The sequence below is a fragment of the Lissotriton vulgaris genome, chromosome 1_2 (genome assembly GCF_964263255.1).
Source record: "Lissotriton vulgaris chromosome 1_2, aLisVul1.2, whole genome shotgun sequence".
Lineage (NCBI taxonomy): Eukaryota > Metazoa > Chordata > Amphibia > Caudata > Salamandridae > Lissotriton > Lissotriton vulgaris.
In genome coordinates, this window is record NC_141686.1 from 74,671,330 (window position 1) to 74,685,064 (window position 13,735).

Below are 13,735 nucleotides of genomic sequence, written 5' to 3' on the forward strand. Positions count from 1 at the left end.
CGATCGTGTGTATCGATCCTCTTAATTAGTTAATTAGCACTTAAAAATCCCCATTCTACCCCAGTGTGTTGTTTCCTATTATTGTGAAACAAGAACATGTAGGCGGATGCTCTTATGATGAGAGCAGTGCCTATTACAGCAATGGCAACCTTGCAACCTATCCCAGAGGGCATGTGGTAGTAACAGGGAGTGCTTCTTTTTGGCATATGTACTGACACTGAAGCCATCCAATTACAAAGCAGCTTAGCTCTTGACGATCTGCAATGCAAGCATCCAGGCCCCTTTTTGAATGCCCATAGCTGTTCCTGCTCTTAGGTGGCTGACTTAAGATCCAAGCTGTCTTGACCTTATTTCACTATCCGCCACCCACACCACCAGGGAAGCAAAAAGCAGGGAGCCACGCCCCATGCGGGTGCCTATGGAACAATAGAGGGGAGACTGAATGACAACTGCAGCAGTGCAGAGCAGGCCGGCTTGATACCCCTCTGGGGCCAGGTGCCACTGCATCATCTGCACCATTTGCAGTACAACCGTGGATTCTACTGAAGTTGATTGAAGGTAATGCAAATCTTCGTCCCAAGATAAGAAGTTGTACCTCGACTGGGTTATAATCTGTGTGAATTTTCCCATTTGTGAATCTTTTTTTTTTTTAAACCGTTTTTATTGGCATTTTTCTCCAAACTGAACATTGCAGTCATCTCTACAATAAAGTGCATTATGCATTTCCCCCCTGCTCCCGCCGCCCCCCGATTCATTACCCATAGTGAGGCATACAGTTCACATACAAAGGTGATCACAAGGTGGGTTCTCCATAGTACCATCAGCATTTCAATTATCATAAAGTCTCTTTGTCCTCCAATATGCACCGATCGTAATGAATCATTATAGTCCAGCAACCAGTCCGTGATAGCTTCGCCATTTCCCCCACACTTTTCAGAACTTCCTAGGACACCCCCTTGCCTTGTATGTAACTCTCTCAGCTGCCATATACATATCTAGGCCTCCCCTCCATTCTTCCAGACGTGGTATCTCCGGTGCCCCCCAATATTTTGCAATGTTCCTCTTAGCCACTACTAAGGCCAGTACCAGGAAGGTCAGCAGAGGGCGTGGAAGGTCCACATCGATTGTCATGCCCAACAGAGCCAGCTTGGGGTCGACCTGTAATTGGCTCTCTAGTACTGCTGACAGTTCCGTGAAAACATCCGACCAGTACTCCTGTACTTTAGGGCACGACCACAGGACATGGAAGAAATCCCCCCTGTGGTCCTGGCATCGCAGGCATTTGGCATCATCTGTCTTTCCCATCCTCTGAAGCCTCACTCTATCAAAGTAGGTTCTATGTAATACGTTAAATTGGATAAGGCGGAGTCGAGATTTAACTACCACCTCCCTGGGATGTGTTAAGACCAGTTCCCAGTCAATGTCCTCCATGCCTCCCACGTCCGTCTCCCATTGTTGTCGAAGCTTGGCCATGTCCCCCAACATGTTGTTTGTGAGGGTCTTATAGGTTAGAGATACCGCCTTCTGCTGGAGGTGCTCCTGTAGGAGCCTGCCTTCAAGTGGGGCAAATTCTGCCAGGTCTACGGTGTCAATATTCGTGTCTCCCCATGCATGTTTTAATCTAGTATATTTGTACCTCTGTGTGGGGTGTAGGCCAAATTCTGTGGTCAGAGCCGTAAATGTTTTCAGTTGCCCTTTGGCAATGACATCTCCCAACGTGGAGATCCCTATGTCGTCCCACCTACTGTAACCCGTTAATTTGTGGAGCTCCGTCAGCCACGTGCAGTGCCAAATTGGTGTTTGTTTCGTTGGCTTCCTGTCCCACCCCATGCGTTTCGTGGATGCCCTCCAGGCAAGAAGGGTAATTTCGGTTGCCGGTAGAAGACGTTTACGGCCATGCCCCTCATATAGATAGGAAAGGATGTGTCTGGGTGCTAATTTGTGGCGCTCTAGTGCATAAGAGGGGTGGTCTGCCTGTGCGTGTATCCATTCGTTGATCGGGGCCAGATGTTCCGCCCAGTAATATGCTTCCAGATTCGGGAGCCAAATCCCCCCACTATATTGGTGCCTCTGTAGGGTGGTCAGGGCCACCCTAGGTTGTTTACCCAGCCATACAAAGGCACGAAGGTCCGCGTGTATCTTGGGGAGGACTTTTGGGGTGAGGGGATAGTACTCACATTGAAGGGCGTACAAGTATTTGAGCAGAATAATCATCTTGTACATAGCCGCCCGGCCTAGGAGGGTGAGTGGGAGTAGTCTCCAGCGGTCCATATCTGCAATGGAGTTTACCATGATACACTCAATGTTACGGGTGTATGAAATATGCCTATCCAGGGTGAGGTAGACCCCTAAATACTGAAAGCCCTCCGCTGTAGTGGGCAGCCTTCCTGGAAGGTCCGACCACGCATCTCTCCCTGCGGGGTCGTATAAGACCGACTTTTGCCAATTTATTCTGTATCCGGCATGGTCACCGTACAGTTCCAGTTCGTGAAATAGCTGCGGGATCGACGCCTCCGGTGAAGTTACATATAGAAGGACGTCATCCGCATATAGCGAGATCTTTTCCTCGTTCACCTCTCCTTCGGTCCGCTGAAATCCCCTGATGTTCGGGTTCTGGCGAATTCTAGCCGCCAGGACCTCTATCGTTAGAGCGAATAGGAGTGGGGAGAGGGGGCACCCCTGTCTGGTCCCTCGTCGTATTTGGAATTCCCGCGAGAGGACTCCTTTTACTCTCACTCTGGCCCTCAGTTCAGTGTACAGCAGCTGCACCCATTTCTGGAATTTCGGTCCGAAGCCGAATTTCTGTAGGACGCCCTCCAGAAATGGCCAGTGTACCGCATCAAAGGCTTTTTCCGCATCCAGGGACAGTAACCAGTGCGGGTCCTCCCTGTACCGGACCTCCTGCAGCCAATTGTGAGTGCGCCTAAGATTCAGTCTGGTAGCCCTGTCTGGTATAAATCCAGTCTGATCAAGGTGGATCAGCTGCGATATCACCCGTCTCAATCTCATCGCCAGGATAGTGGCCAATAGCTTTGTTTTCGAGTTTAATAATGAAATTGGACAATAGGACTCGCAAAGCTCTTTCGGTTTTCCGTCCTTGTGGATAGGGACAATGGTAGCCATGGTCAGGTCAGGAGGGAGCCTTCTGTCCTGGAGGGCATCCTCATATAGGCCCTTCAGATGTTTCACTATTAGGTCAGCCGTTCGTTTAAATAATTCGGCTGGGAAGCCATTGGGGCCTGGTGTTTTCCCCGGTCTCAGTTTGGCCAGTGCCTCAGATATATCGTCAAGAGTAATATCGGAGTCCATTGCTTTTGCGTCCTCAACGGACAGAGTCGGGAGGTCAGTTTGGTCAATATAATGTAGCACCTCTTCACGTGTCCCTAGATCTCTAGACTCATAGAAGTGTTCATAGTGGTCTGCGAATGCCTCAGCTATATGTACGTCTGATTGGAGTGTCGTTCCCTGAGGGTCTTTAATCTGCTCCACCCATCTCTCCGCCCGTTCTTTTTTGCTGAGCCACGCCAGGAGCTTACCAGACTTGTCTCCTACATCGTATAGGTGATGCAAGGTAGCTAGTGCCTGCGTTTTCGCCTCCCCTGTCACCAGCTCTCTATATTGTGATTGTCTATCTGTGAGTCTCCTGATTGCCACTGGGTCTCTCGAGTTCTGGCATTCCCTTTCCAGATCTAATATGTCCTGCTCGATGATTTCGGCCTCAGAGTGGAGCTTTCTTCGTTCCTCTACCAACCTATTCTTCGCCCTATCCCTCATAACTGTCTTGAAAGCCTCCCAGAAAACCACTTTCGAGGTCACCGAGCCCTCGTTTTTGGCAATATAGACTTTGATGTCCGCTCTGAGTCCCCGTATGACATTTGGGCTTTGCAGATCCCATGCCGTCAAATGCAATTGCCACCCATCTCCCTGGCATTTCACCCCCTGTCTGATTAGCAGCGGTGAGTGATCCGATACTCCTCTAGCTTTATATTCTGCTACATCTTGTATTGTCAAGTGTTGGTGGGCCATAAAGACGTAGTACAATCTCGAAAAGGCCTGGTGGGCGCCCGAGAAGAACGAGTAAACCTGCTCCTCAGGGTGTAGCCACCTCCATGTGTCCGTGAGACCTAGGTTGGTCGCCCATTGTAACAAAGGGGTCTGTGTCCCCTTCCTCTGTGTCGTGCTTGATCTATCCTTAGAGCCATCCAATACATCATTAAAGTCTCCCCCTACAATCTGTATGGTGTCGGCGGTTTCCAGCAGTATGTCCGCTACTTTCTTAAGTGTGGGAGCCTGTTTCAGTGGTGCATAGACTGAAACTATAGTGTAGGCGCATCTGTTCCATATCCCCTTGATAGCCACGTACATTCCCTGGGGGTCTGTCCATGTTTGTGTTATGAGAAATGGAGTGGTCTTTTTCAGAATAATGGCGACACCTCTAGAGTCCGACGTGTATCCTGCATGTGCTAGCAGCTTAAAACGACCTCTGGCTAGGAAGCCGCACTTAGTACCTTTGAGATGTGTTTCTTGTAGGAGCGTGATGTCCGGGGCTACACGTTTCAGAGACGAGTTAACCAGGCCCCTCTTAATCTTACTGCCCAAGCCATTCACATTCCAGGACAAGATGCTGATCCCTCCCCGGCTTTCCCGGTGTGTGTCGTGGTCATCTAACATGGTTTGGGCTTGAACTGGTCAGGCGGGCAGCCCCCGTATGGTAAGCAGCCCGGGCATTCGTGTGGTATGTCGTGGCATACCCAAGGGCATCTCTAGGCATGTGGGAATGACTTTCAGTGCGGAGGCGCGGCATAGGGCACCAGTAAATTTGACTGCAGTTAACCAACTTTCCCCCCCTCCCAACAAAGATCCCCCCAACAGAACTGTTTCAACTGTTCCCCCCCCCATCGTCCACCTCCCTACCTTTCCCCCGTCCAGCCCATTTGTGTAACCCGTAACCAATTGGACTTTCAGGCGGTGAAGGACTGTCGCCCACCCACAGGATCCCAAATCAAACTATATTCAGGATTCAAACCAGGGGTATAGTCTGTGCAGGCGCCCTGTGGAGCGTGACCCGCCTCTCTGGAGATAAGCAAGACCACAGGGGCACCAGCATTACCCCGTGTACAGTGTTCTAAGTCAATAGAAAAGATAAGGAAATATAAAAGGAGTTATAACTTGCACGGCACCAGCAGCGGCATGCTGCTGCTACGGATTTAAGGTCCAAGCTTCCTCACGATTGTGAGTCCTGCATTTCAATGTCCTGTTCTTCTGTTCCGCCAGTTGCACCCAGCTCCATCTCATGGATTACCTCGACCAGCGGGTGTGTAGAACGGTCTGTTGAGTCCTCCGCCTCCGACAAGAGTTCATTGTCGAGGCCTCCGGTGTCTGCCTCCTGTGGATGAGCCAGGCCACCAAATCTAGACCTCTGATCCCTGGGGTTGGCGGGGAGCGCGTCGCGGCCCCCTCTGCCTCGTCCTGCCGCATGCGGGTCTGGATAGGGCAACGGGTGTGAGCCCCGCTGCATTCTCGGAATTTGGGATCTTTGCGCCCTAGGCAAGTTCCTCCGAAGGTTTGCAACCGCTAGTTCTGTTCGGATTCTGCGGCCCTCATCCTCGGCTTCTCGAAGCAAAGGTCTCACCTCCAGCCAGTGCCAGGCTTCCTCCGGGCGGTTAAAGAAGTGCGACTTTCCTTTGAACATTACTTTCATTTTCGCCGGGAAGAGCAGCATATACGAGATATGGAGTTCTCGAAGTTTCGCCTTGACAGAGTCATATGATCGTCTCTGTTTTTGGACATCCTGACTGTAATCAGGGAAAATCATGATGTTCACGTTATCAATCTTGAGTTCTCCTTTCCGTCTTACTTCTCGGAGGATAAGGTCTCTATCGGCATAGTTCAAAAAGCGCGCAATTATCGGCCGCAGACTTGCTCCCTAGGGCGGTTTCGCTAGTAGTGCCCTATGCACCCTTTCAATGATAAAGCAGTTAGAGAACTGGGCCTGTGGGAAGGTGGAACGTAGTCAGTCCTGTAGGAAGGCCGCATCATCTGTCTTCTCAATGCCTTCCCTAAATCATACGAATCAAAGGTTGTTTCGTCTTGCCCTGTTTTCGGCGTCGTCCACCCTCCATAGCAGTTGCCTGTGGGACGCCTGCAGCTCCGCCATTTCTTTACAAGGGTTTACGAGGGTTGTGATAGAGTCTTCCGTTTCGGGCCGGTCTCCCAACTCCGCGGTGGAAATTCCCCAGGAACCTCTCAGGCCAGGTCACAGTTTTTCGTCTCCGGGGAGTGCCTCGCCTTTCTTCTCTGCTGCGCCGCCCGCCAGTCTCACTCAATTGGCTCGGGCTCCTCTCCCAGGGCGAGGGCCCTCGGGGGTCTCCCCAGGCCGACCACGTCACCGGCCCCACCCAGGCTCCAGACGGGCACTCCCGGGATGTAGCTGTGCGGTGTGGGTACCCGTGACTCCCTCCGTCGGTTTCGTTTCCTCCCTGGCTTCGATGTCTGGGGAGGCCCTCAGCAAGAGTCTCTGGTGCTCGAGCGGAGTCAGAGCCAGGCCGCCAGGTTTCGCCCGTCCCCATCTTTCTGCGGCCGCACCGCTTCGGATTTCTCTTCTCCACGGCCGATTGCCGATCGTATTCTGCCAAATTACTCGGTTTTTCAGTGGCAAAAGTATCAGGGCCAGCCTAGGGCACAGATTTGGGCTGTTTTAGGAAGCTTTGGAGAGAAATAATCGTCGAATCAACGCAGCACGCCGGGAGCCGAGCCGAGACACGTCTTACTCCTCCATGCTGCTAGCCACGCCCCCCATTTGTGAATCTTAACACATTTTGTTGTAATACTTTATTTCGATAAAAATAAAATTTATCATAAAAGTACATACAGTTTCATTGTTAAAAGGAGTGTAAAAACTTTAAAAAAGAGAAGTCCTTTCTACAGCAAATGGAGACAATATACAGTTAAAAGATAGATAAAATAAAGCCCTAAGACAGAGAGCTGGTGATATTGTAATGCTTTATAATACACAGTTTCCTACCCCGTTCTCGATTTTATCAGTCTTAAACGTATCTGCCAGACCTTTCCCAGAAACTTGGCAACTCCGCAAAAGACCATCATAGATGTTGTGTCCGTTACCAATATACGGAGTGCCGTCGCATAGGGCCTGACTTCCAGTTCTCTGCATACTGGCTTTAGCCACCTTCTCCTGGGTCCACTGTATGCTCTACAGGCAAATAAGAAGTGTGCTAGGGACTCAGTAGGGTTTGCACATCCAGGGTAGCTAGAATGGTTAGACAGAGAGGACTTCCAACGCCTGGTAAATATGTTTAATGGAAGTGTTCCATATCTCAATTTTAAAAACAAGGTTCTGTCTCTAGGTGCTTTAATAACATCGAGGAAGGGTTCCAACTTCCTCACCGGCATGTGCTCTAAGAACTGATCAGTTAAAACCCCCCAATTTGATTTTTCGAGCTCCCTGGCTTGGACCCATTCCCAATATATTTTCTTAACCCTTTCGATTCTCATGACGAGCTCAGCTCGTCATGAGGCATGGTTGAGCTGTGCTGATGACGAGCTCGTCATGAATAATGGGAATGCAGAATAAGCAGCACAGGAGGGGAATTGCTGCAGCAGCGATGGTGTTAATGGATTCTTTCGGGGGTGGTGATTGGGAAAACCATGTTTCACTTAGACCCAAGTTGGTGATCAAGTCCCTCAAGTTGTCCAACCATACAATCTTAGACGTCCTGTTCAGGGTGATAAGTTAGTCTAGAACTGCAGCATAGTGTACCAACTCCGGTGTCCTTCTCAGTCGCACCCGATATAGTAATGGTCGGAGGGTGACTATGTCTTTAATTGCACGACGGCCCATGCCCTGAAGTAGTGGTTTCAAAGGGATAGAGACTGGGAGGCCCACCAGGTCTCTTAAAAACTTGTTTTCGATTTTCGTTAGTTCTAGGATATTGTCAAAGCCCCATAGTTCTGACCCATATGTTGTTGCAGCCAATGCTTTCCCCTTGTAGATGACAAGGGCAGGGGCGATGGGCCTAAATGCGGAGGCTCGTGTTCTCTGGAAATGGCTCCCGTAACCCTTTTCAGATTCAGGAGCATTTTTGCTAGGTGGGAGTCCCACTTCATTCTCCGGTTCACCCTTACTCCCAAATAATCAAATGCAACAACCTCCTCCAGTGAACATACATTAAGTGCCACATTAATCTTCCTAGATCTCTTTGTTTGGGACAGTACCATTAGTTTAGTTTTTGTGGTAACACATTTTACAAACCACGTTTAGATGCCACCTTCATTTGCCACTTACATTTCTTTTACTTCACACTAGACACATTACTCCACGATGATCTCATATTCTGATGATTATTTCTTAGACTAAAAACACACCAGTGGAAGCAAACATAGGCACAGGAGTTTATGCACAAATCTGAATACCAGAACATGCACCAACTGAACAAAGTAAGCCCTTCCCTTACCTGAGGGTCCTTGAGTCGGCTCAAGTCTGGATAAAGGTAGAACTGGATCCCTTGCATTGCGCCAGGCAGGGTGACACCTCTGATTAAAAGAACTATCAACATGAAGTAAGGGAATGTCGCAGTGATATATACAACCTGGCAGAAAAAAAAAACAGTAAGTTAAGAGTGAGGGCTCAGAGAAATAAACAGTTCAAGTAAACATCTACAACTAAAATACAGCAATTCCCAAAAATCAGGTCTACCAAAATAGTATTTCTCTGGAGTTTTTAAATCAGTTTAATACAGGAATTGAACATAGGCTACTGTGATCAGGGGAGCACCACTCTTGAGGGACAAGGAGAGGCGCTCAGCTCAGGACCTCTGCAGATCCATAGAGCAACTAGAATGAGTGCATACAGAAACAGGCAGTTGTGCGCAGTGGAAGAAAGAGGGATGCTGTTGAATCAAGACTAGGCAGCCTTGGTATTCGGAAAGCCTAGCAGTGGACTCATAGGAAGGACTTGTGTCTACTCCTATGTTCCTAATTACCAATTTAGTACTAATTTAGTACTGTCAAGCACAGGACACAAAAGGAGCCTTAACATGGCAGGGAATGACGGGAAAAAAATATAAATAACACTAAAAAGGTATCAAGCCATAATTGAAACTAAACCAAACAATCGTAAAGAAATGAAAGAATTCCTTAGATGGATTAATTGGAAGGTTGTTTTAAATTGTGTATCTGCTCCGGGCCGGGGTTTCATGCGATGTGGATTGGTGAGTTTTTAACTAAGCGTGGAAGGGTATTCTCAGATGTGAGACCCTTGCTCATTGCACCATCAGGATTCAAGCAAACCGGGCCGAAGACGGCTGTAATGCCAGAAACCGGTCCCCGGGAGCTTGTTTCCTTCCCAGTGTAAGAATTGGCTTTTGTAGTTTGGTTTGCCCTGTTCCCATCATGCACTGGGACAGGAACAGACTAATTTGCATACAGCCAGGTTCTGAAACTGGGATGGTGCAGTGAGCTAAAAAACGGTGTTGGATCTAGCCCTGATCTCTTGACTGGGTGAGAGCTTTCCACCCCTTGTTGTAAATATCGCCCCCCTCATCCCTCTCCCACTTTTGTTTCTAACCTCCAGGACATACTGGCAACGCTGGTAGTGAATAACTCTTCAGTGCTAGTCTTAGGTGACCTAAACTTCTGGCCTAATGACCCTGCCGAGAGTCCCCTGTCCAAAGATTTCACCGATCTTATGCTTAGTCTTAATTTCACTCCTCACATCCACTGCCCCACTCACGTTCAAGGCCACTCACTTGATCAAGTTTGGACCTTGAACATCCCTACTACTCCCCCCTCCATTTCCCCTTGTTCCTGGTCTGATCATTTTTTAATTTCATTTTCCCTTGCCTTAGCCCCCATTATTAAGCCTCCACTCCCTAAGAACACCTGGGCCAGAAAATGGGGCAAAGTCGATTTGCCATCCTTCTGCTCCTCGCTAGCCAGCACCAGCCCTGACCTCTCAGGCCTCGCCGCCCCTGTCCAACTGGACACCATTAACAACTGGTTGACCCATGCGGGCGACGCCTTCGCCCCCCTTAGGCGTATTACGGTCAAGCGAGCCCACGCCGCCAACCGGTGGTTCACTCCCACTCTTAAGGAGAAAAAGCTGGCCGCACGCAGGGCAGAACGAGCATGGAGAAAAGCTTACTGTCCCTCTCTAAAAACCATCTATCTCTCTGTGCTCAAGGAATACAAGCAGAGCATCCTCGATGCCAAGACCTTATTCTATTCCAATAGAATATTGTCAGCAGAGTCACAGTCGAAGGAAATTTTCGCCACAGTGCACGAGCTCGCGTCATCCAACAGAGTCTCGGCCTCTATTCCACCCTCTCAATCTCTCTGTGACTCGCTTAACGACTTCTTTGTGGACAAGGTGATAAAGATTAAGGCCAACATCCCTCCCCCATCCCCCACTTTCACCAATCCTTCCCCTCCCCCTGCTTCTTCCAAACTCACCTCCATCCCCCCCTTGACCACAGCCACGCTTCTCCCCCTGCTTCACAGGGTGAAATCAGGTTCCCCCCTAGATTTCGCCCCCGCCCACATATTGAGAGAAATCTTTCTAACATGCCCATCCCCACCCCTCACACTTCTAAATGACTCTCTCAGTAATGGAGTGGTACCCGCCCCCCACAAATTTGCAGCCGTTATTCCCATTCTAAAAAAGGCTGGTGCGGACCCTTCATCCCCTTCCAACTATCGCCCCATCTCCCTCCTTCCCTACCTGGGAAAGGTTCTAGAAACCCACGTCACCGCCACTCTGAGCTCCCACGTGGAAATCAACCACTGCCTTTCCCCTCGGCAGGCGGGCTTTCGCCCCCTCCATTCCACGGAAAAGGTAGTGGTCTCAGTTATGGACAGCCTACGCGAGGGCATCGACACCAACCTCCCTCAGGCCCTCATTCTTTTAGATCTGTCCGCCGCTTTTGACACGGTGGACCATTCCACCTTACTTACCCGTGTCAAGGCGGCGGGCATAGAGGGTCTAGCCTTCGCTTGGCTTGAGTCCTTTCTAAGCGGCAGAGCTCAGGCAGTCCATCTTACCGGTTTCACTGCGGCCTCTCACAAGGTGACGTGTGGGGTCCCCCAGGGTTCCTCACTCTCCCCCCTTTTGTTTAACTTATACATTTTCCCCCTCATTTTTTTGTTACAGCAGCTCGAGGTCACGGTGTACAACTACGCCGATGACCTCCAGCTTATTTTCAACCTTTCTCATTCCCCTTCATCCTTCCAGAATGTCCAATCTGTCATGCTGTTCATTCAGGATTGGATGAACTGCAACCACCTCAAACTCAATCCGGACAAGACCGAACTAGTCTTGACCGGAGGTGGTTGCAGTCCCTGGTCCCCTTCTCACTGGCCCTCCCCACTCGGTGCTCCCCCACTCCCGGTCCCTAAAGTCAAAACCCTTGGTATCTTCCTCAATCCCTCTCTCTCTGTTCACTCACAGGTTAGTTCTGTTGTTTCCTCTTGTTTTTTCTCCCTCAGAACCATCAGGAAGATCTCTCGGTTCTTTTCACTCCCCGCCCTAAAGATCATAGTGCTGGCGATGGTGTTGTCGCGCCTTGACTACGGCAACATCATTTACAATGGTGCGCCTGCCTACGCCATTCACCGGCTGCAACTTGTGCAGAACCAGGCGGCCCGACTTATCTATGGCCTGCCTAAATATCATCGGGCCACCCCTTTACTGCAGGCACTGCACTGGCTGCCGGTGAAAGAGCGGGCCCTGTTCAAGCTTGGGTGCCTCACCTTTCAGGCTAGAATGGGCACAGCACCAGAGTTCATCTGTTCGGCTATCAAGCCTTACACCCCAGGGAGAGCACTTCGCTCCTCCCACCTGGCCCTCTTAACTGTTCCCCGATTCAAAAAGAAAAAGGCTGGCGGCACCAAGTTTTCTGTCCTGGCCCCTGTGTTCTGGAACTCCCTGCCCGCGGCACTTCGCACAACATCCTCCTACACCGAATTCAGGAAAAACCTTAAAACCGTCCTTTTCTCTTGTGCTTTTGCTGCCTAACTCTCCTTGTTTGCCATCCCCTCGCAATCTGAAGCGCCATGAAACCGCATGGTATAAGTGTGCTATATAAATGTTTTTAAATTCAAATTCAAATTCACCCAGACAAATACCATGCCCCGATGCCAGGTGGAGGGAATAACTAGAGATTGTGAGGACCATTTAACACACCTTTTAGTGCCTACCCATCTTTGGTTGTTCACGAAGGAGGTTTATGCGAGAACGCGTTGTTTCACTGTAATTTAGACCTTAGCTTTGCGATTGTGTGGTTTAGTTTCAATTATGGCTGGATACCTATTTAGCGTTGTTTATATTTCTTTTCCCTTCCTTCTCTGCCATGCACAACTATTTTGCTATAGTAAAATCTCCACCTTAAAATGCAGGTAAATGTATCTTTATTGCTCTCAGTGGGGTGATGATTGTTAAATAAGGGAGAATCTCTTCTGCTGGTCTACTGTATCTTCCTTACATTCATTTTTGTTGTAGTTATGTTTTGAGTTGTCTCCACTGTCCTTGAAGGATGTTTATGTGAGAATGCGCTGTCTTACTGGAAATTTTATAGTAATGGGCTCTTTTATTTTCATGACTGTCTGGTTTAGCCGTAAATGAGGTTGGATATTGAATCAGTGTTACTTATATATCCTTGTTTTCATCTGCCCTATCATGTGTACAGTTATTTTGCTATGGTGATAATATCACCTCAAAAGGAAGTTATATTTGTCCTTTTTGCACTTAGTAGGGTAAGGATCATTGAATACGAGAGGACCACTTCTGCTGATTTACTATATTCATTTTAGTTGTATTTATATTTCCAGTTGCCTTCACTTGGTTTTTCACATTATGGATTATGCTGGTTCACCTGCACGAATCTGAAAATTCTGATAAGGAGAGAGTCATGAACTTTTCTAGTACTATCTTTCTATAAATATAGAGTTTGTGATATATGGATGGGATACCTGTAAATGTGTTGATGTACTATATAAATTGGCACACTTTTATGGCAGATTTTCAATTAAAATGTAATATCTAAACATGGATGTGGATTAGGAGACGACTTGTGGTTATCATAGATTAACTACCGGGTCTTTGTCAATTTCTTTATAAGGTTAGGACAGTACTGCTAATAATGTGATGTGGATTTTCATGCAGTATTTGGATATTATGCATTTGAAATTGGAATATAAGATGCTGTATACACCTTTTTGAATATCATTTACTTTACAGAGCCTGACTGATTTGGGAGTGTGCATTTTTCCCTTTATTTAATTCTTCACTGTGGAATTTGGTAAGCTTGAACCTATTATCCTTTTTCTTTTGCCTCATATGTCATTTCCTTTGGGAACTTTCAGTTCTGGGATTTGTTTATGGTGTATAGTACATGCTCATTTGTGTCAGTTGTAACACTGAATGGTGGTTAATCATTCTCTCTACACCTTGACCTTTGACGATCCACCTTATAGATTGCAATGTACTGTAGGCAGTATCTAATAACCTTGTTACTTGCTGCTTCTCTACTTTTTGATTTTAACTTTAGATTTTTGTGATGTACGACTCTTTTTCTCCTCCTTTCTTTCCTCTTGTTTTTAGGTTGAGCATTGGCAGCGCATCAGCTGCTCTGCTAGGCATGCTGTATTGAGGTATAGACAAAGCTCCTCCCACTCTCGGCCCATATTTTTCATTGGATTGTGTCATTGTCATTTGTAAATGTTG

The 13,735-nt window shown here is 48.2% G+C and overlaps 1 protein-coding gene across 1 annotated transcript in view; it reads right to left on the bottom strand.

The window, feature by feature from the left end:
• SLC6A13 (solute carrier family 6 member 13) overlaps nt 1-13,735 on the bottom strand; it is a 758,242-nt gene that overhangs the window by 287,705 nt on the left and 456,802 nt on the right. Inside the window, exon 7 of the mRNA XM_086952830.1 lies at nt 8,472-8,606. Coding sequence (XP_086808956.1) covers nt 8,472-8,606 — 135 coding nt within the window. The remainder of the gene's footprint in view (nt 1-8,471; nt 8,607-13,735) is intronic.